The sequence below is a fragment of the Harpia harpyja genome, chromosome 7, assembly GCF_026419915.1.
Source record: "Harpia harpyja isolate bHarHar1 chromosome 7, bHarHar1 primary haplotype, whole genome shotgun sequence".
Classification (NCBI taxonomy): domain Eukaryota; kingdom Metazoa; phylum Chordata; class Aves; order Accipitriformes; family Accipitridae; genus Harpia; species Harpia harpyja.
The window spans coordinates 1369554-1389035 of NC_068946.1; the positions used below are offsets into that span (position 1 = coordinate 1369554).

The 19482-nt window shown below is 57.0% G+C and overlaps 1 protein-coding gene across 1 annotated transcript in view; it reads right to left on the reverse strand.

Moving 5' to 3' along the window:
• TP73 (tumor protein p73) overlaps positions 1-13560 on the reverse strand; it is a 28315-nt gene extending 14755 nt beyond the window's left edge. The window contains 3 exon segments of the mRNA XM_052792472.1: positions 5755-6000; positions 11939-12062; positions 13331-13560. Of these exon segments, the coding sequence (XP_052648432.1) occupies positions 5755-6000; positions 11939-12062; positions 13331-13458 (498 nt within the window). The 5' untranslated portion in view covers positions 13459-13560.
• Positions 13561-19482: the final 5922 nt, after the last annotated feature.

The following is a 19482-nucleotide window of genomic DNA, read 5'->3' on the forward strand; positions in this document are numbered from 1 at the left end:
CTTTTGGCATGCCAAAATATCCACGCTCTTCTGCCCAGCTACTTGGATAAAAACAAAGATGTTTGTGGCTCAGAGGTAGAGTGTACCGAGCCGTGCCTGCCCCTGCTCAGCTGCAGGCTGCTGCTGTTGGACAGGTACCTCCCTAAAATATGGTAAGGTGCCAGGGAGAGTGTAAGAGGGGGCTTGTTTTCTATAGATGCTCCAGAAGGTTTTTCCCTCCTCTTTACAACCGCCTCTACCCCAACAAGCTTCAGAGAGCCACCAGCAAGGGAGAACCTACCTCCTGCCACAGCAATTATTTCCATCCTCCTCATTCAGTTAGCATCAGACAAACCGTTTCAGCTCCCCCAGTGCCCACGCTCCAGCTGCAAGATCTACAGAGCGACTGGAACCAGTTCAGCACGGCAGCGTCCCACTGGCCGAGCGCTGGAGCGCAGACCGGTTTGCTGTGGGTGAACTGCTGGACAGCCATCCACTGCAGCAGGAGCATCTCACCTCGGCTTTGAAACTCTCCAGCCTTTCCATCTCAGGCTGTTTGCTCCCCAAAGCAGGACACAAGACCCTGGATGTGACCCCGACCCCCCCTGTGCCCGTGCCCAGGTTAGGGGACCCCCCGCCTGCTTAGGTCGGGGGTTTGCCCATCTCCCCCCCAGCTCCAGGGGCTCCGCACGAGCCCGGGCAGCTGCCCCACACCGGGGGGGGCTCGAGCCCCCACGTCCTTTTGCAACCGGGCCGTGGGAGGCCAAAGACCCTATTAACGCTTCTGCTGGCTCTGGCACACGTGGTAGCGTTTTAGAGGGGAGGGAGCACCGATGCGCCGCAAACCCGACTTGAGAAAAATACTAATTATCCATCAGTTACCAGCTGGCCGGCGTGGCGAGGGGCTGCCTGTGAGAAAACAGCCGAGATCGGCTCACGGCTCTAGCGTGTATGGGCAGCTCCGGGGAACCGAGAGTCCTGATAGCTTCCAACAAACAGGCAGGCTGCCGACATGCCCCATCTTGCAGCGCCGCAGCTCCCGGTCCTCCTCCCAGCCCCGTCGAAGCAGCCTACCAGAGGGGGGCTTTGAACCTACAGGGAAAACCTTATTTTCAGCATCTGGCCATTGCTCTCTGCTGATAAGAAGGCCATTAAAAATGGAAAGGGAGGCGGCAGCAGCCTGGAGGGCTTCCCGCAGCACAGACCAGCGCAGCCGCTGCGCTTCGGAGTTTGTGGCGACGTGCGGTGCTCAGAGCCCAGCCCGGGTCAGGACATCCAACGTCACCCGCCCGCTGCCCGGCATCCCTCTGCAGGGACAGACCTGGTTCTGGTAACGCGAGCGCCAAACCCACGTCCCACGTCCTCACCACTTCTCCATTCACCCATTTCCTAAATTTAGAAATCCAGCATTTTACAGCTAGAGGGAACAGATGATGATGATCCTCTGGTTGGGTTCCCTACACTGCTGGCCTAAGACCCCCTGCCTACTCGTTCTGCATTGAGCCAACGGTGTCTGCTTGAAGTACAGCTTATCTTTTGAAAGATATGCAGACTCTTCATTTGAATACTTCAGGAGTTGGAGAATCCAATGCATTCCTTGGTAAATTGTTCCTACAGTTAATTATCCTCACTGTTAAAAAATTTCCACCTTGTTTCTAGTCTGAATTTGCCTGGCTTCAGCTTCCAAGCACTGGATCTCATTATGTCTTTCTCTATTAGATTAAAGAGCTGTCTGCTATCAGCAACCATCAAGCCACCCTTACTCTTCTCGTGGAGACCTTTCATTGCAGAACGTTTCTCTGGTATCACCCTACAAGGCATCTGTTCTACGTCTTTCACCTTCTTTGGCTCTCCCTCCCAAACCTTCTCTAGTTTGCCAAGGGAGGGTTTGAAGCGTGGACACGAGAACTGCATGTGCGCACGAGGGCAGTGGGCTCGGTGATACCTCGCTGCCCCTGCCCGGGTGATGCTCGCCTGCCCAGCCCCTGTAGAGCCAGCCAGCCCACCATGCAGACCGCTCATCTCCAAACGGTCCTGTGCCATGAGCCCCAGGCCCCTTAGGAGCTTCCTTTCCTAAGCACGGGAGAATGGATACCACCACCTCTCCCGGAGGAATAGCCAGAGGGACTCAGTCAAAACCCTTCAAAACTAGGAGTCTACTGGGCCACACACTTCCATCAACCAAAGCTTATGATTGCATCGGAAGACTACGCCAAATCGTTTGACAAGACGACCCGCATCGAACTATCTGGTTTGGTGCTGCCGGGATGCCAGCTGTCAGTTCCTCCTTGGCCGGGTGCTCCGTGATGCGACCCCAGGTTGCTGCCGGTCTGGCAGAGCCGTCCCCCCGGGGCAGAGGGCTCCCCGCCGCTCCGAAACGCTGCCTGGCAAGGCGGCTCCGCCAAATTTGTGGTCAACGCTTGCAACGGTCCCGCTGTCAATTGTTTGGTGCAGTTAATCTTAAAGTATTCAAAAGCCACCAGGCTTCCTAGCTACGGATGAAATAGGCAGTCCTGTTTCTTTCAAAGTGCTGAATCAAACCGTGTATGTCCTTTAGCGCATCGAGACAGTTAATTCAGCTCCCCTTGGCTGGACCATCGCCGAGCGGTCAGATGTCACTGTCCCCAGCCCTACTGACTCTACATCTAACTTTCCCTCCCAAGTGCCTGCATTTCCTAACAGCTTTCCCAGCCTTGTATGCCACTACAAACGCTTTCACCGCTTATGTAGAGAACCGCGCTGTGTACATACATCATTATTTGTATACTGACTGACTGGCAACATACAGCCTGTGGTTTTTTGCTGAATTCCTTTCCCCGTTTAACCAGGACAGACTTTCAAGCGCGGCAGTGGCAATGCAGAGCTCCAGGCGAGTGGGAGGAAGGCAGCAGCTTCGTCTTCCAGCACAAAATGTGCAGCTGCGTGGCTGCGACAGCCATCAGCTGGGAGGACATGGAGGGAATGTGGCTGTCGCCGCAGCGGGACCGTTCTTCGCGTGGCAACCTTGGCGAGCCGGACAGTCTGCACCCACGTCGGTGGTCCTGTGGAAATGACTATTTCAAACGAAACATGCCCTGCGCTCTCTGGGGTGCAAGACGCTGCTGACCCCCTTCTGTTCTCTGCCAGGCTCGGCTTCATCGCGGTGAAATGTGGGCCGGTCGGCGCTAGCCCTGCAGCCAGCCTGCTTCTGGGGGATGCACGATCACCCCAGCATCACGGGTCAGAGGTCCGCGCATCTCGCTGACTGCCTTGCCAAGTATTAAAGCCAGTTCAGGCATTTAACTCCTCCGCTCTGGACCGCTTGCCAGCAGCCCCCCCCTTGCAGCCACATGCCCGGCAGCCTCAGCTCCTGGCCCTGGCTGGCGGGCGCATCCTCTGTGGCACGCTCGCCGGGCATCTCTTCAGTCCAAGCTGCTCTCCCGAGGCTAGGAGGGCTGTCACAGCATCGATGTGGCACCGGCTGCTCCGACGTACAAGGGAGACCTTAACACAAAGGCTTGAGACAAAAAGCAGTCCTGTCCTGATTAGCGTAGCTCCCAGTAGGACACGACAGCTACGGGAGCACGGTCAGCACGGGGTGATGCTGAGACAGTCTGGGCTCCTTTTTGTTAGAGTTGTGGAAAGATCCCAGGTGGCTGGGATGGCTCCAGTGAGGGAAGGGGGCTGTGATGGGCTCCCTGGCCACGTGGGACCACCTCCGGGAGCCTCTTGCTGCTCCCTCTGCTCTGCTGGGGACAACTGGCCAAAAAGACCTTAGCGGCTTTTTCGATTTACTCCCGGCAGCTGCAACGTGCATCGTCTGGGACGAGGGAAGGGTATTTCCTTACTGCTAATTAAAGCGAGCACTGAGCGTATCTTTAGTAGATGCTCTCTCCGTCTTTGGACGTGCATGAATACACCCTGCCCACAGCGCTGTCCGAGGGTGTCCTGCAGCACCCAGCCCGGCCCCGCCGGCGGCTGTGTCCCCTCCATCCCAAAGCCATCCCCGGGGCACCGCTAGCTGGGGACAGTGGCGAGCGAGCATCAGATCCTTCCCAGCTCTCCATGCCGGGACAGCTGGGACAAGACACCCTGCATGGGTGTGAGTTCGGTTTCGTTTGGATGCTTTTGTGGCACGGGAATGCCTCCTTTCCCTGTGCACGTCCTGTGCAGCTTTACTTTTAAGTGATGTGAGCTGTCCCCCAATGGAGACAGGAGTGGGCTGGAGTCACATCCTACCCCGAGGACCTTCAGTTTATTCAACACCTAATGAAATGCATCCTTTAGCAACATCTTGCAAGGAAAGACAGTGGAAAAGAGTGAAGGCTTAACTGCTCCTACAAGGGCAAGTTGTATTTAATCGCGGGGCTGGTGCCAAGCCCCTGGTCTGTGCGACTCGGCAGTGAAGCCGTGAAGCTCCGGTGACGGGGCACAGGGAAGCCGCTTGGCTGCCCCAGCCGTGAATTTGGCTGCATTCAAACGCCAGCTCGCTGCCAGCGCTGCGGCAGTTGCCGTAGCCGGTCCCCTCCCGCGCCCTCTCACCACGACACGCCAGGAGCAGCCCGCTGTGCCGCACCAGCAGCAGCAGCGAGCGGACCAGCACCGGCCGGCCACGGTCCGGGGTCTGCCTGCACGGAAGCATCCGAGGATGCTTTCTGTCTACCGTGGGAAGGGCTGTCTTGGCAATTAAACACATCAGCCTCCAAAAATAAAAGTCATTATCGCACCTCGGGCTGATACATCGCTCCTGGTCTGCTCTGCCCATTTCATGATAATGTCAAACCGCAGCCCCGGAGGAAACCCCGTCGCTCCCTCTTTGTGTCAGTTGTCTCGTCCCAGCCTTTCTGCTCTGCTAACATTTCCCGGAGGAGAAAGCCTGCCTGCCTGAAGCGTGCCGGTGGTGAGCGGCTCTCCCGGGCACTCAGGGAGGCATCTGCCACAGAAATGCCTCCGATACCGGCTGCAAGTGCAGTTTTTTCTTAAAAATAGGGACAGTGCTACGCTAAGCCAGGAGCCGGGGTGTGAACTGAGGACCTTTTGCCACAAAAAGCAAAGCAGCCCTTGTACACTCTGCCCGGTTCCTGATCTGCAGAGGACTCCTCTGCCGGGCTGCAGGCATGCGGTCAGACCGGCAGCGGAGCAAACCTGCATCCCCGCTCCCCAGGAGCAGGCTGCTGCGCCCACACCGCGGACGGCACGATGCCGTGCAGCCGTCCCGCCGCGATTAAACACCGACTCTGTTATTTTGCCGTGACTTCTAGGGGTGAAGTCACTTTTCTGATACGAGATGAAAAAGGACTGTAAATGACAAGCAAGAATTTACAGTGAAGCCGAGAATGGCCCCAGCAGATGCGAGCAAAAGTCCATCTCGTCCACTGCCTCACCTCTGACAGCAGTCACTGGCAAACGCATAGGGAAGCACCACGAGAACAAGGGAGGTACTTCCCCAGGACGTTTCTCCAGCTTTGTGATTTTCAGGGACCTTTACCCGCAGTTTAGGGAATCGCTGCAAAAGAAGCTACATTCAAACCGCTGTGCTTAACGGCCCTTTTGGAGAAAATCCCTGAAAAGCAAGCACTGATGTTTCCTGCACGCTTTGCTTTCCGGGGCCACCTGTGCAGGCAAAGTCCCCGTCGGGTCGTGGCTGTGTCCTGCAGCCACCCGGCGTGAGCGTGCCCTCTGCGTCCCGCTGCAAAGCACCACCGAGACGCTCGGGGGTTTGCGGCCAGCCAGCCGAAAACACTGTCGGCAGTAGCAAGCATCTGTCTAGCGAAGGCAAGAAGACATGCAACTTACTGTCCAGGTGGCTGACTTGGCGGTGCTGGATTGCTGGAAGGTCACCTCAAAGTGGTGGGGACCGGGGTAGTCAGTGTTGGAGGGGATGACGGGAGCTGGGGACATGGCGTCGAAGGTAGAGCTGGGCTGCGAGTAGGGCGAATGCGTTGGGACATTGGAGGTGTGCTCGGAGCTGTAGGGGCTGGTGGAGGCTGCTCTGCTGCCGATGCTCTGATCCATGCTGTTGTTCAGCAAATTGAACTGGGACTGGAGGAAGGGAAAAGGGGAGGAGGGAAAAAAGAAAACACCAGCCAGTTTAGAGACATGGAAAGCCCAGCCACACTTCTTCAGGGCTCCAGGTGTCCTGTTACAGCTTCCTTAAAGGGCCAGCGTGCGGGAAAGCCAGCCAAAAGAGCTGGTTTGGGTCGCTCGGGTTTTTGAACAGGTCACCACTTGTGCAAGGGATAAACCCAGTAGGCTGAAATCACCCCCTTCTATCCGCTCCATCCTCCCCGGAGGCAGCGAGGTGCCGAGATCCCTGGATTTCTAGCGCACCTGCCTATGCAAAGCCACGCTTTTGCCAGCGGGAAACCGGGCAGGGATTTTCCGGGGTTTGCTCAGGAGTGGGAGAAGTCCCGCTGACAGGACGGGGAGCGACGGCCCCGTCCCGCGCACAGGGCTCTGCTCGACGGTGGCCTTTCCAGCGGCCAGAGCATCGAGGCTCGGGGAAGCTGCCCTGGCACGCAGCACCAGCACGAGGCGACCGACCGCCAGCCCTCTGACGAAGGGCATCGCTCCCATCGCCGCTGCATCACTCAACGTCCGACCTGTTTTCCGGGCATCTCCCGCCTGCATTTGCTCGTCGCGAACGTACACGCGCACGCCGCTTCTGGAAGCGTTTCTCGAAGAAGAGCCCGCTCTGAATGGTGGTTTGTGTAATTCGTTTCCTAGCCGGGATGTTTGCTTTCAGCGGCTTTCGCTGATGCAGGTCTAATTTGGGGAAAACCTCAAACCTGCAAAGCGCGTAGCTGTGATGCGGCACCCTGCAGTAAGGTCACAGAGCAAACGTACCTATTTATGCACGTACCGGCTCTTACTCCAGACACGCTGGACCAAATCCTGACTTTTTACAGGTTTTTTTTCTTATTCCTCTTCTGAACAATTACTGTCAGATACTTGCAGTACGAGCTGGCAGCTCTTTTACCTGCAGGCATAGCCTGAGCAAAGCGATGTTCTCAAAAGCCACAGGCTAAAGCGGCCTTAATGTTTTGTCTGCAAATCAGGCCCCCCAAAATCATTTTTTCTCTGGTAGAGAAATAAACTGGCGTTTAAAAAAATAGATCCCAAATGTAACTGTTTCTCAGAGCAAGCGGGATGTTTTTCCCCCAGACATCTGCAGTTCCCGAGATGCTCAAGGGTTGCTCCCCCGGCATTTGCAAGCCAGCAGCACGTCCCAGAGGTGGGTGCTGCCAGCGGCGGCTGCCTGGGCTCCGCCGGTGACCGTGCACAGCGGCCGTTGCATCGCCGCTCGTCGTCCCGACTCCCCGCATCACCCTGCGTCCCGCATCACCCGCCTGCGCTCCCCCCTTCGCCCAGCTCCAGCTCTCCCCCGCCTCCCAGCAGGGACTGTCGCTGCAGCCACCAGCACCAGCTGGGGCAGCTCTGGGAAACTGGGAGCTACTGGGAGGCGGCCGTCACCGTCCCTCAGCCCAGCCGGCTCAGCCATCTGCCTTCGCCTCCGAAGGGCTGCAAGGCTCACAGCTTAGGAATCAAGAGACGTGTTTTAACTTGGGATCCCAACCTCACCCAAACGTCTACGATGTATAATGGTTTAAAGGCAATCACCCTTCTCCAGGGAAGTTCTCCTGTTGTCTGCATCTCTCGCAAGGTCGTTGGAGCCTGTGACTAACTGGAGGAATGCTGAACAAGATCTGGCTTGCTTTTACACATACAGCCATTTTCTCCCCTAAAATATGTGCGTAAACCCCTCTATTCCTTCTCGCCGCTCTATAAATAGCCCTGCCAAGGACCAAGCACCCCCATCCAAGCCTTCCACAATCTCCGGCTTCACCCGGAGAAAAAGTTACAAGAAACTTCAGCAAAACAGGCCTTAAAAATGCGCGTGGAAAGCCCTTGCCCTCCAGCCGGGAAGCTGGTGGCAGGTGACACCGGCTGGCAGGCGTGCAGCACAAGTCACCCTTGAAAAGCAAAGCTCAGGCATCGACCAGGAGGAGAGCAGCAAGGGGAAAAGGGATTGCTGCTTGTCAGGGCTGATGCCCGGGCCAAATAATCCGGGAGAATCACAACTGAGCTGGTTTGTTCTCCCGGGACAACGGAAGGGCCCAGCCACGTGCCTTTTTTAGGGATGAATGGCGCATAAGTGCTTCGTGCTTGATGAGCAAACAAGGCGATTCCAGCACTACCCTTGCACACGGATGTGTGTACTCGGGAAAATCAGGCTACGGCCGCAGCGCCCGGCAGAGCACGGCGCGTGTGCTGCCGCGGTGGCTCATCTCCTGCCGAAATGGGAAATATGGGAAGTAACCGGGAAGCCTTTCGCCTCCCTGCTGCTCGGGAGCCGCTCGGGAGCAGCTGAAGCCTGCGGCTGTAAAGCTTAATGAGTGGGTAAATCGGGACCGATCTACTGAGAAGAGCATCCTGACCTCCACACGGGAGGGAGCCTTCCCTTGGGAAAAACAGTGACCTCTTTGCACATGAGGGAGATACGAGACCCAGAGCATCACGTCTGCAAGCCGGGCTGGCCACCCTGAGCCAGCATCCCCTGCCAGCACAAAGCAACAGGCAGCGCCCCGAGGACCGGGGCTTTGCAAATCCGCTGGCAGAGATACCCAAAGTCAGGTGCAGGGGGACAAATGACCAACGTGTTTTTTAAAACTGACTAAATTTTGGAAACATTCCCTTAAAAGACAAATCGAAGGCTTGAGTGTTTGTGTGTATATGTGCATGTCAACAAACCCAACACAGCCCTTGTGTCTGTGTGTCTGTAAATATATACGTACACACACACACGTTTATCCACACGCAGAGATAAATATTCACACGACCGCAGCAACGACCTCCCAAGTAACAGCACTAGAGTACAAAACGAACCCGGTACATACATGCTTTGTACCAACACATCTAAGACAAAAAAGAGGACTGAAGTAATTTCTGGTCGGGAAGCGCAGCACCGCACCTTTCTATCTCTCTCTAACAGCGTCGATGCCTGTATCTAACTTTTGCCAGAGAGCAGACACAAAACACTTTTGACTATGAAATCAACCGCAGCGCTTGAGGTCGGGGCTGGAAATGTATCGCCTGCAGCGCAGGCACCGTTTCATCTGCTCTACCCTCCCAGAGACTTTAAACCGGGGAAGGAAAGCCTGCCTGGGGCCGCGGGTGCCTGCCGTGAGCTCGGCTGAGGAGGTCCCCAGTGGACGACAAACTGGTGCCGGTGGTACCCAGCACCACGGGGCGTTCCTCGGACGGATGCTCCAGCTAACACCCATCCCGTCCGCACGGACGCGGGCGAGGGAGCCTGCACCCCTTTGCACCAAAGGTTTAAATCGCATCTTGGGCTCCGCGCGCGCCGGATCCAGCAAAGCGGGAGAGGAATGCCGACCGAGCCGCCAAGGCTGCAGCATCCCACGCTGACACAGCTTATCGGATGGGGAAAGGCTTGCACCGTGACAAGCCCCTGGCACGTCCCAGGCAGCGGCGGGAGCACGCACCCGGCTCCTGCCTCGGCGGCGGCAGATGATTTCAAATAAAAGCAGCGAGGCAAACCCCATTAATAACAAGTAGCACCTACCGTGGTATAATGCTGCATCGGGTCGCTAATGTACAGCATTTTAGTTGTCTCGGGATTCACGGAGCGCTGGGAAGCGTCCCGCCACGGGAGTCATGGGGTCGGGGCGGCGGCGGGGACGGCCGGGGTAGGAAGGCGGGTGGAATGAGGGAGTGCGGGAGCAGGGCCGGGGCGGGCAGCGCCAGGGATGCTGCGCTGGCCACCCGTGTGCCGCCGTGTGTTGGCTTTTTTGCTTTTTTCATCTCCCTTAGTTCTGTCAACTAGCTGCATCCAACAACAAAACGGGGCCCACCCCTTCTGTCCCTCATGACTATTCATTAAAGCACAGGGCAGGCCCCAGCTTGCCCAGTGATGGACTGGGCGATACCAACCATTCCCACCGCAGGGAGAGCGGGGGTCCAGCTCCATCATCAAACCCGGCGAGATTCTACCCCAGAAAGCTGCTTGCAGCCGCGCTGGGCTGGAAACCCACTTGGCCGGCACCCTTCACCAGCAGACCGAGGTGGCTGCACTTGCATCGACCAGGCGATGCGGTGACTCTGAGACAGCTCCTTATCTCGGAGATACGGAGTTATCCCTGTCTAGATGGATAGATATGGATAGGTGTGGATAGATGGATATCTAGATGGCCAGACAGGGATAGATGGCTAGCCAGACATCTAGATGGACAGATATGGATAGATAGATATCTGGAGCGACCAGGCAGATTTCCTTCCGCCTCGAGGCGGATGGGGGAACGGTGTTTCCTACGGCCAGACCCCACCGTGGAAGGCTGCACACTGAAGCAGATAAGCAGTTCAAAGAGCGTCGTGGCGTGTTTTGAAAGGTGGAACCAGCCTGCGTCGCCCACCTCCCCACACCGGTGCGCGCGCGCAGACCCACGCACAAGTAGGTCAGCGGCAGTGTCGTACGTAAAGCCTTAAGCACCACGCGAACTACCAGTCCTGAAGCTGTCATCTCTCAGCAAAAAGGGTGGCTGAGGAATTGCTTACATCTTTAATCACAGCAACTCCTCCCGCAGGACCCCGATACGGGTTTTAGGAGCAGTGCAGTGTCCAAGCAATGCTGAAAGGGAGCATCTCGCCCGACGGGAGGGCAGGTCGCAGAGCGTTTCGGTGGCCTGCTCGCATCCACCGAGCATCAGCACCGGCGCTGGGTACCGCAGCACCCGCTGCTTCCCGCACGTCCGCTCCAGCCCTGCTGCGCACCACAATCAGCAGCATCGCAGCACGGACCGAGCGGCCCCTCCGCTGCTGCTCCCGTGTCTCTTGCCTTTCTTTCGGGCCGGTGCCATCACGTTATCTGTGCGTTTATTTTCGTGCGCGTCAGCCTGCCACCCGTTTCGGTGACGCCAGCCGGCGAGAGCTGGCTGCCGGTCACTGGGAGCTCAGTAGCGCAGCGCTCGGTTGCACCATCGGGCCAATGTAAATATTTACTACCGGCTCATTATCCCAAGCAAGGGCCGGGAGCCGGTTCTGCCCTGCCCGTGCGCAGCCGCTGTGCTCAGAGCCCTGCAAGGCCCTGGCAGCACCGAATCCCGCCGGGCTCGGCTTCGGTTACAGCGGGAACAGCAAGCGAGGTGACGGCAAGCTCAGCGAGGGGCAGCTCCCCAATTAGCACCACCGCCCCCGCCGGATCCCTCTGCCAGGCTCCTGCCCGCTGCAGACAAAGGCCGGGGAAGGGAGGGAAAGCAAGCGAAAAGCGAGGGAGAAGGGGGCCGGGGGAGGGGACGCAAGCTGGCGAGGAGGGAAACGGTGGCTTTCTGGAGGGAGATGCCGCCAACGGCCGGGGCTGCTTCAGGGATGCTCCCGGGAGGCCACCCTGCTCGGGGCACCGAACGTGCACAAGCAACCTGGACGTCTCGCAGGACCGCTACGCTTTTCAACCCCTCTCTCTGCCTTAGACACAGGCGCACCAGCTTCTTGGAGGGAAGGGCGATGGCACGGACCCTCGGAGACCGTGGCGGTCCCAGAGCTGGGCACTTGGAGCGCGACGTGCCCCTCCAGCAGCTCTGCCTCGTCAGCAGCTTACAAACGGCTTTGACTACCCAGCATGTTTATACTGGAGCGAATGACACTCTCCTCCTGCCGGGGTACTCGAGCTCCGCCGCCGTTGCAGCACAGAGCCCCTGCGGCTGCGTGCAGCGATGTTATCTGTTAATAAGGAGCCACTATTTTACTGACCGCTGTACCATCCAGCTGCAATCCTGCGCTGCAGTCATCAGTTACAGGTTATCAGACCCTGCACAAATGACAGCAGCGCTGCACCCGTAGTGTTTGTGTTCGGTTTATGAACCAGCAAGCATCCCACTGCCCACCCCAGAGCCCCCAACCCGCTATGGGGAAACCAAGTTTGTGTCTGATGGGGCTCCCATTGGTGCAGTCTGAGCACACTCACCATGACCGAGTCATTCATGCTTCTCATCTGGAAGACGTCCATCGTGACCTCTGTGCGGTTGGAGACCTCATTGCTGCCTGTGTGGTTGGATGGAGGGAGGTCGAAGTAGGTGCTGTCTGGCTCCCTGTGGAAAAGGTGACGGCAGGCAGTCAGCCTCCCAGCTCTCCATCGCAGCCCGCACCACCACCACCCAGCAACGTGCGATTCCCTTGAACCTTGTCCCCTTCTCAACTTCTCCCTCCATCCTCTGCTTTGATTTTCACATGGCAGAGCAGGCTTTGCCTGGTGGGTAAAGCAAGCAGAGGTGGGACGGTTTTCACCCCCCCCAGCTGCTCTAGCGTATCTGTCACCTCAGGATGTCTTTTAAGTGAGAGGATACCAAGGAAGAAAGAGGATGGAGTGAAGCACAGTCCTTCCTCCTTGCTTGATTAGAGCGTGAGGCTCAAAGGCCAGAAGACTTGCAAAAGTCTTGGTGTGACCGGAAGATGTTTAATTTTAGAAAATACCCATTTTAATTAGGCAGCCACCAAGCCTCACGACCTCATGAGTGGCAACCGACGAGTAAGAGCGCATCCTCCCAGGCTTGGTCCCAGCATCCCCTGCCCCATCCCGGACAAGGGTCCCAGCCGAAAGGCACCGTCTCCGTGTGGCCCTCCCTGTACGTGGGACAGAGGGTCTCAAGTACCAACACCAGGCTCTAAGGGCCACGGTTCAGGGAAACTGGCCAGCTGCGCCGGTACTCGGCCGCGGCTGGCCAGGGCTGGCTCCGTGAGCAGCCCTGATGTGCCCACGGGGATGCGGGCAGGGGCCCCAGGGTGCTGCAGCAGGCAGGGCACGGAGGATGAGGCCCGGCTGCTCTCCTCGGCACGAGAATGACTCAGTCTCCCCTTCCCCAGCTGCTGCTGCGGCATTTCTGGTCCCCAAACACCTTTGGTTCCTCGAGCGAGAGGAAGCGTGCCCCGATGCCGACGTCCGACGTGCACGGGGGCAGCCGTGCCGTGGGAGCGCCGCGCCGCGCTTCGCAGCCTTTGCGTGTACCGCGCACGTCGAAAACGCTGGCGGCTGCACGACCCTTTTCAGAAACAGCGTCCAATACCTGGAAACAAGGTTTGTGGGGCTCTGCTTCCAGCATTTGCACGCTCCACAGCCTTTGAAGCGCCTAGCATCGCAAGGGCAAAGGCGTTTGGCGAAAGAAATGGTCTGAGGTGAGCGATTGGAGTCTGGGAGCAAAATTCTCAATGTGGGAAATGGAATACGTGAAAACTGGTGCAGGCAAAAGAAACTTGCCTCCCTTCGGGCCACAGCAATGATACGTGCTAACACAGATTACAGAGCAAAGTGCCACTTCTGCTTCAGAATACACCTCAAGGCAAATGATCAACCACCACTTACAGCGTGCTCCAGAGGTGCTCAAATGTCGTGCCTTCATCAGCTGGAGATGACTGGGACATCTTCGCAGAGGGGGAGTCTGACAAAGGATAAATCACTCTAGGGGCAAAGAAAAACAGCAACGTTAGCATTGCTGGAGTGCCATCTCACGTCAGCAAAGCGGCCGGCAAAGGGCAGGAGTTTCCCACCTCACTCCCAGCGGCATGGCAGGGACCGGAGCCCCAAAGGGCCCATCGTGGGGAGGCGATGCCCCCCATCCCCGCAGCGGGCTGCAGGCAAGCAACGGCGTGGGTGACCCAAGCTTAGCCTGCCCTGGAGTCTGCTGCCCCAAAAGACAGCTTGCACAGGACAGGAGGCGACTGGCAACTCCTTCGCTGCAGACCAGGATGGCAGATAACAAAATAAAACCGCCCGGCTTTCCCGTAGGGGCTGGCATTTCTGGTGACGCCATCGCGGGCCAGCATTCTTACAAATACGTAGGTGTTTTGGGAAGGGCCAAAGTGGCAGGGCGTTGGGTTGTCAGCCCATTTCTGCTAAGCACTGATCCTGTGGCTCAAGGCTCCCGTTTCAGATATTTACGCTGTGCTTCAGCGCGGCTACGAACAGCTCCCCCAGCCCTGGGGAGGCTTTGCACAACTGTTCTTAGTAATCACTTTGGACCAGCTTCATTCAGCAAAGGGTTTAGACTCGCTGGTTAGACACAGCAATACCGAACTCCTGAGTATCGGCTCTCCGAATCAAAATGAAACCCCAAGCTAGGTGGCAAAAAAAACCCCTTGCAGCAAGAATCGGAGCCGAAGGCAGCCTTGCTGCAGCCCCGGTCCGGGCTGCTGGCCTGCACGGTGTGGTCCCTGCTCCCCTGAGAGCAGCCCGTGTGCCTGGCTGCTCCGGGGTCGGGACCAGTCGAGAGGTGAGGAAATCCTACTCCGAGGATCTGGGGAATACGGGAGAGACATTCCTCTCTCTGAGCCACAGTAGTGCCACAAATTCAGGCCGCGGGCGGTAGCCTGTAGGCTGGTATATGAGATATGCTCGGCTGCCACCAGCTCCGAGCAAGGTGTGCCAGGGAGGTGGGATTGCAGGGCTCTGAGCACTGGCAGGAGCTCAGGCATCCCCCGTAGCCAGCGGCCACTTAAACCGCTTCAAAATAAGTCTGCCTGTTTTGATGTAGCCCTTCAGCCCTGATCCTGGTTTGTCCATTTTAGGCACGGGGCAGCTTTTATCCCGGGAACATGGTTTTTCAACAGGCTAACATATTTTTCTCAGGAAGCTCTAGCTGCAAATGCCTGCAAATCTGGAAAGGCATAAAGACAGGCAAGACACCCAGATGCATAGTCCAGGTTTACGGAGAAGCCATGATGCAGATATGCTACATCTTATTTGTTCAGACGTTAAAATGACCTTCCCACGTCTAAGCAGCTTGCAAACATTATTGAATGGACCGTTATGCCCCCCAAGCCACGCAAAGCAGGAATGTTGCCTCTGCTTTGCAGATGGGGAAGCGTTACTGGGAGAAAGCACACCCTTTACCCAGGACTGCGTACGGGAAGTCTGGGGGAAAGCCAGTTTTTCAGCCAAAGCCTTCCAAAGGTGACTGCATAGGCATAACCAGAGCCATCCTTAGTCCGGTCTGTTCCTCTTGCCCCCAGACAACATTTCGTGGCCTCTTTCAAGTGCGGAAGGAAGCACGCAGCGTACCTCGGCTCTCCCTTTGTGCCCAGCACCTCTCCGACCCCAGCAGCCGGAGCGGCAGATTTTGCGGAGCCATCTTGAGCCCCACGCTGCCTTCCTCTGCTGGCAACCCTGCCGTGCCATCGTCCTCCTCCTCCTCGCTAACCCGCTCCCTGGAAGCGGTGGGACCTCTTCCCTGCCCTGGCTGACACGGACATGCCCCGGGCACCATCTGGCTACGCCTTTTACCCACACCAGTGTTAGCATCTTGTTTCAACTCGGTACTGACATCTAATAGTGAAAGCCTGAAAACTTCCTGCTTTTGGGGCTCGAGCCGCCGAGCACGAGGGTAGCAGCTTTCTAACAGAGTGAAGCTCGGGGTCGCCAGGGCCCCCCGAGTCAGCTGGGGAGCAGGTAGCTGCAGGGGCCGGGCATTAAAACGAAAGCAGGGCGGTATGCCCCGCCGGCCGATCCCGCCGGCCGCTTTCCGCACCATCTGCGAGAGACGGCATCCGCGGATGCTCTTCCAGGAGGGTTCGGTACAGCGGAGGAGGGCTGGTTCCCTGCGGGTCTCATCACGGAATAGCTAGCAGTGAGAGTCTGGTGTCCTCCCATCCCTCCTCGTCCCACGTGTGACACGCAGAGAAACGAAAGGACCTACGGGGCAGCTTCGAGAAAAGGAAAAGCCTAGAGCTGAGGCAGGCGACTGCTGGTGGCCTTACCCTGCTTCCATGCTGCTTTCCCTGGCCCAGGGCAGCGGCAGCTTCAGGAAGGAGCCAGGCCTTTCCCTTCAGCAGAGAAAGCACCTCCGCACCGCCCCGGCTGTGTGGTCATGATGGGTGACACCAGCTCTAACCACGTGGCTGCACTCGTTTTCAAAAGGAAAAAAACCTGAATATTTTAAGGGCGTTTTGGAAGTTCCCTTTCTCTTTCAAAGCACAACCGGTGTTTGCAAAGCCAGGCCAGTATCTTCCTCACCTTTGAGCTCTAAACTCCACGGTACAAAGGGAAGCTCGGGCTGTCGGCGTTGTTAATGCACATCCCTGCTGCAGTGATCACTGCACATCTTGGGAAAGCATCTCTGCAGCAAGAACGACAGCCGGGCATCTAAGACCATAAAGAATCACAAAAGACTTTGCAAATAGGGTTCCCCAAGGTCGGCAGCGGTGCCGATGACAGTGTACTTTACTCTAAAAGGAGGTGCCATTTAGAGTCCCCTTATGCAATGAGTGGGGGAGGCATTCATGTTCAGGGAAGTTGGGAAAGCGCTCTGATGGTGAGGTCCAGCAGAAGGAAAAGACACCCCATCGGAAGCAGTGGCGGCCCTGTGGCACAGCAAAATTCGAGGTGAACTAGGAAGAGCCGTAGAGACTAATTCCACATTGCTAGAGAAGCATTCCTAAACGGCTTGGATGTAATTACCTTCCCAGTGCCTATAGGCTATGTAAATGGCACTGGGAGGTGACTGACCTGGGGCTAAACATGTCAGCAGTGGCAGAGCTCAAGATCGGCCACAGCCCAGGTTCAGCTCCTCTGCCGCTTCCAGCCCCCCGGGTCGGTTCGGAGGCTATTTCGCCTCTGCTGTAACTGTGTCAGCTCCCTCATGTCACCAGCTTCCCACCACCAAAAGGAAGACCTGAGGTATCACCCCGACTTCTACCAGAAAGTGTTCTCTAGCCAAACCCCCACTGGGAGGATTGAACACCTCCAGAGACCCAAACCTGCTTATTAAACTGAAGATCTCTTTGCCCAGGGACGGGTACGGCAAGGGGACGCCTCGACGCAGCAGGGAGGCGATGGGGGATGCCTGGCGTGGCAGGACGCGCGCCGGATTTATTGCAGGCTTCTAGAGGAAGAAAGGATTTATTGCAGGCTTCTAGAGGAAGAAAGACCGAAACGTGCAAACCACGGGGTTTGGTGCTGGGCACCGAGGCTGCTGGCGGGATTTGCCTGTTCTCACTTGGGAGAGCTGCTCTCCGCGTGCTTCCCCAAGCCGGCTCCGCCGTTCGCTGGATTGCTGCTTCCCTCTGTTGCTAGTCAGGGCATTGCAGGGAAACTCCACTCGGGGGAAAAAAAAAAGGCCAGGAGTAGGGAGACAAAGCCTGCGAAGAGGCGATCCGCCACCTTCGCTTGCGTTGGGGGGTCCGCTGCCACCTCCGCCGGGGCTGCGGGAGCAGGCTGGGTCGCTCCGGGGGCTGGTTCCTTCTGTCCACATACCTTCCCTGTGAATTGCCACCGAAGTGCTTTCCAAAGGGTTGGTATGGAAAGCAGTCTTTTCCCCGCTGCCGTGACTTTGGCTGTATCCAAAAGGCCATGTCAGCCCCCGCTCCGCTGAAGCAGCCGTTTTCCCCCCAGCCCCAGGGACACAAGGAGAATGAAAAGCACGCACCGAGGTCCACTACAGCCCTCCCGAGGTGGGAGAACAGCTCTCTGGAGAAGCAGAGCGGATGAACTTGCATATATTAAACCGTGCTTCGTTCAGCCCACGGTTGGTGTTTTGACCACAGTCTGAATATATTCTTTGAATTATTATAAATTCAACTTACTTCTTTCATTAATGTAAGGAAAGGGAAGGGTACCGCGAGCGTAATGAGGGGCTGAAGCCTTGCTGAGAGTGATGCCTGGCAGCTGAGTTTCTGCGCTCTCTCGAAGGAGCATCTTTGATCTCACCATTAACTTTAAGCCGCAGCTTTAGGCACTTAGACATGTCTGTCGCTATTTCACCTGGGAATAACGTATTTGCCACTATCCTGCCGCTCTAACAGCCCAGAATGAAACGTGACAGCATTTTGCAGCCAGCTTAAAGGGAGATAAATGCACAAAACCTGTGTAACAGGGCTGTTCCTAATTCCTAAAGACTCTTGGCCCATCCTGAGAGAGGAAGACTGCTGAGAGCCGTTTCCAATTCTCACACCGAGCTGCTGTGTATTGCTTGACGGCTTCTGAACCGGCCCCTGGACCATCTCTCCTCCCCACCTCTGTGCAATGAGAACCATCAGGCTCATCCAGCCCGCAGCAAATAATGTTTGCAAAATGCTGACGGATCCCCAAGTGCCAACGCTACCGTGTGCCATTGCTCATTTGTCCCAGATTATTAAATTCACACCTGTGAAACGAGCCTTGTAAAAGCGACCGAGAGGCAGCGAGCTTTCCTGCAGCACACTTGGATCTCAGGAGCCCTCCTTGGGATCCAGCAGCTTACTAACACTTTTCTTTCCAGGGAACAGGCAGGTTCGACAGAAACACTCTCTGACAGATAGAGTCGTCGATAGGCAGCTCGTGACGGGGCAGGAGGCTAAACCAGCCAACTCTCCCTCCCTCCCTGGCAGCCCGAGCATCAGCCCTGCCTAGGGACCCGGCGGCAGGCAGCCAGCCTCAGCATCCTGCCGGTACCCAGCCCCACCTCTGCTTTTCTCATTCAAGGCTTGGCCGGTTTTTCCTCCGCAAGTGCTTTACCTCCGGATCTAAGGCACTTGGGAGCAAACTTTCCAAGACGCTTTAATATTGTGTAACTAGCCTACAAAGCAAAGCGGCCGCAAATCATCTTCCAGCTGCATTATCGAGCACTCGAGAGAGGGTCGTGCTGAGTAACTCACACACACAAAGAGCAAGGGGTTTCCTTTTGTCGGTTTTTTTCCTCCTACCTGCTCTGGCTCCCCAAGCGTTTCGAGTTCCCCCGGAGGTCTCCCGTGGACAGGAGCGGCCTGGGATTGAGGATCTATGTTATTTACTGCACTACAATCAAGTAGCGTCCCGGTCGCCTAGGCAATGACATTGGAGCTGTTGAAAGCTATGTGAAAAGTGAGGCAAAAGCTTGTGCGCTCCTTCCTGGAATAGGAGGCAGTTGCAAGGGGGTGGGGAATGCTCAGCCAAGCGTGCCGGGGAATTAAGCTGGTCACCAGCGCCAAAGTGACTCGGGGGCAAGCTGGCTCTCGGGGCTCCGGCAGCAGCAGCCACCCAGCAGTGCTGCCCCCCGGGGCGGCTGCTGGGGGTTAATCGTGATGGAGCGGGTAAGGAGACCCGATGGGGACCGCCGCACTGAAGGAGGCTCTTCTCCCGACCAGGCTGATGGGCTGAGTTGGTTTTGTGCTCGTCTTGGTCAAAATGACCAGCTCGTCCCTCTTGGGGGGTTGGAGGACCAGGGCAGCCCGCCCGGGGGACCAGCAAGGGCCAGCGTTTCACCCCGCTGCTCCCCCCCTGTGGGAAGAATGGCTTGCCGAGACACATGTAGAGTCGCAGCGGTTGAAGATGGAATATTTCTGGTTAAAAACCATCAGCCATGAGAGTGATTATCTGTGTTGTGTGGACTCACTAATACACCTTCTTACTGACACCCGCGTTCAAAAGCTACCGTTTTGCTGGTCGCTTGCCCTTTAGCCTGCGCGTGGGGACTTGGGGGGAACGAGCGGCGTTCATTGCTGCTAAATCATCGGCTGCACTTTTAAGCCTCTCCATTCGGAGACCAACAGCCCGGCTCTGCCCGC